Consider the following 2,586-nt stretch of genomic DNA (forward strand, 5'->3'; position numbering starts at 1 on the left):
GGGTCACATCGGGTGCAGAAATGTGGAGATAAAATTAAGGGAATTCTTTGGAGGGTCCTACAAACCTTGACAAAATAATTTAATTACAGAAAGGTTTAATTTAACCCCTGGGGACAAAAGAGAGAACAGCATTTCTCACAAATATTTCTCCTTTGAGTATAAATCTAAAACTAGCAACACATGAACTGCCCTGTGAGTTATATTTAACTCACGCTTGTTTTGAGCCTGAGACTTTGAGAAGCAGAGATAACTCACACATTTAAGTTAGTAAAACACTGTGGCTCCAACGGGTAAAAAAATCCCCCCCCCCCAGTTCAAAGGGTCAGTTCTAATTTTTGGGGGGGGGGATTCATTGAGGGTAACAAAGTTGTTTTTTTTTAAGATAGTAAATTTTCTGTTTTGTGGTTTTTTTGTCTGTTTGTTTATTAAATCATAGCTGTGTACATTAATGCAATCATGGGTATTTTCGTATACAATTTGAAATATTTTTGTCAAACTGGTTAACATAACCTTCACGTCATTTTCTTAGTTATTGTGTTAAGACATTTATATTCCACTTTTAGAAAGAATCACTTGACCCCTTCGAACCTTTGTTTTTTGTGGCCCGTCCGGTCGGGTTTTCGGTTGCCTGCTGGAGGTGTGGGATACTTCCTCACGTGTCCACACGTCCTCCGGGTTTTCTGTTGCCAGGTTCTGTCCAATATTGATGAACTGTTTGACCGGGGAGAGTTTTCCGCAGCCTCGGATCCCGGCTGGCCAGATTGCTTCAACACCGGTGTCTTTGTGTTCAGACCCTCTCGGGGGACTCACAGGCGTCTGCTGCAACACGCGGCTGACCACGGCAGCTTCGACGGTAAGTGAGGGGCTCCGGGAAATTTGGGGAAGAGGACTGCCGAGGACCAAACCCCTGCCCCCGCCTGTTTTTTTTCCCCTGCACCTTGAATGGGTTGCTTGAGGACAAAGAAGAGAATTTTATAAAAGGGTGATGGGAAGAAATGAAGAATTCTGTACGTGTGCGTGCAGCTCAGTGGGAATGTCCTCGATGAGTAGACATAAGGGCTGACAGGGCCAAACCTTTCTCTAAAGGACCAGATATTAACACCTTTCCTGTTCCAGGCCAGGTGGCCTTTCTTGCAGACATTCCATGCCTCACAAGTTGCACAAAGTTAGCCCCTGACAACCCAGTCATGCATCACTGTAAGATGCATTCTAAGAAATCAGACAGTTAGGTGATTTTGACGCTGTGGGATCCCTTACACAAACCTAGTTGGCGCAGGCTTCTAATAAATGGTGCAAAAACCTACCACCAAGTGGAATTCACTGGGGAATGAGTGGTGCCGTTTGCAGACAAGGTGTAATTTTATTCTTAATTTTTGTGGTTATCGATGGAGAGTTTTGGAGACAACGTACACTCATTCTTATCAATAGCTTACCAGCGGTCCTCAATCTACAACCACATGCGGCCCGCTAAGGACATTTATCTGGTCCTCTGGGTGTTTTTGCCACCGCTGCCTGTCCTGTTTAGCAGGCGACTCGTCCTGGCACCACAATCCGGCTCTCCAGTGGTCTGAGGGACAGTGAACTGTCCCCCTGTTTAAAAAGTTTGAGGACCCCTGGCTGCGCTGTTAGTTTTGAGAACAGATAGGACGGGTCAGCTGGCAGAGGGGAGACCCAGAATGAGCCACCCTGAAGGCAAGCTTTTGCGTTCAGCCCTTGGAAGACGTCTTGGCTGCATTCCAGCAGACTGCATCCTACTTTGCTAACCTTTTGTGTTTGCTAATCCTGCAGGGGCCGATCAAGGTTTATTGAATAGTTTCTTCAGTAACTGGTCGACAGCAGACATCCACAAGCACTTACCGTTTATCTATAACCTGAGCAGTAACACTGCGTACACGTACGGCCCTGCCTTCAAACAGTGAGTGCCCCAAATTCACGGGGACAAGGGCAGCTCTGTCTACCACTGTTTATGAACCGTTCCATCTCTGAACATACATTACCTGTTAGCATATTGGGAAAATAATTTATATATATGTATATATAACTTTATTTAAAAATTAAATTTTATATAAAAATTATATACAATTACATATATATACTTCATATATATTTTATAATATATGTATAAATTATATATATATGCACGAAGAGGGTGCCGAAAAAAATGTTATACACATTTTAATCAGGGAAAAAGCTGTATTAAAATTGTAATACTCAGGCTAGGTGCCTGTAGCTCAGCAGCTAGGACGCCAGCCACATAGACCGGAGCTGTCAGGTTTGAACCCAGCCCAGGCCTGCCAAATAATGACAACTATAGCCAAAAAAATAGCCGGGTATTGCATCCTGATTTAGAAACATGTTTGTAATTTCCCCTTTATAATAATATATTTTCTCCAATTTTAATATCAGGTGTCTCCAGATTAGGTAGAATGATTTTAAAGTATTTCTTCTTTTTCTGTTGTCTATTAGATTGGGTGTGATCTGTTTTTTGAAATTATCTTTTCCTTTTATTTATAAATATTAGTTGTCTGTTTTTTGAGACTTTGGAAAAAAAATAATAAGTTACCTGATGACTCCATACTGAACCTC

The 2,586-nt window shown here is 42.2% G+C and overlaps 1 protein-coding gene across 1 annotated transcript in view; it reads left to right on the forward strand.

Annotated features, from left to right (window-relative positions):
* GYG2 (glycogenin 2) overlaps window positions 1-2,586 on the forward strand; it is a 36,439-nt gene that overhangs the window by 11,559 nt on the left and 22,294 nt on the right. The window contains exons 4-5 of the mRNA XM_023515061.1: window positions 691-853; window positions 1,789-1,915. Coding sequence (XP_023370829.1) covers window positions 691-853; window positions 1,789-1,915 — 290 coding nt within the window. The remainder of the gene's footprint in view (window positions 1-690; window positions 854-1,788; window positions 1,916-2,586) is intronic.

The sequence above is a fragment of the Otolemur garnettii genome, unplaced genomic scaffold, assembly GCF_000181295.1.
Source record: "Otolemur garnettii isolate 467f Iridium unplaced genomic scaffold, OtoGar3 scaffold00065, whole genome shotgun sequence".
Taxonomy (NCBI): Eukaryota; Metazoa; Chordata; class Mammalia; order Primates; family Galagidae; genus Otolemur; species Otolemur garnettii.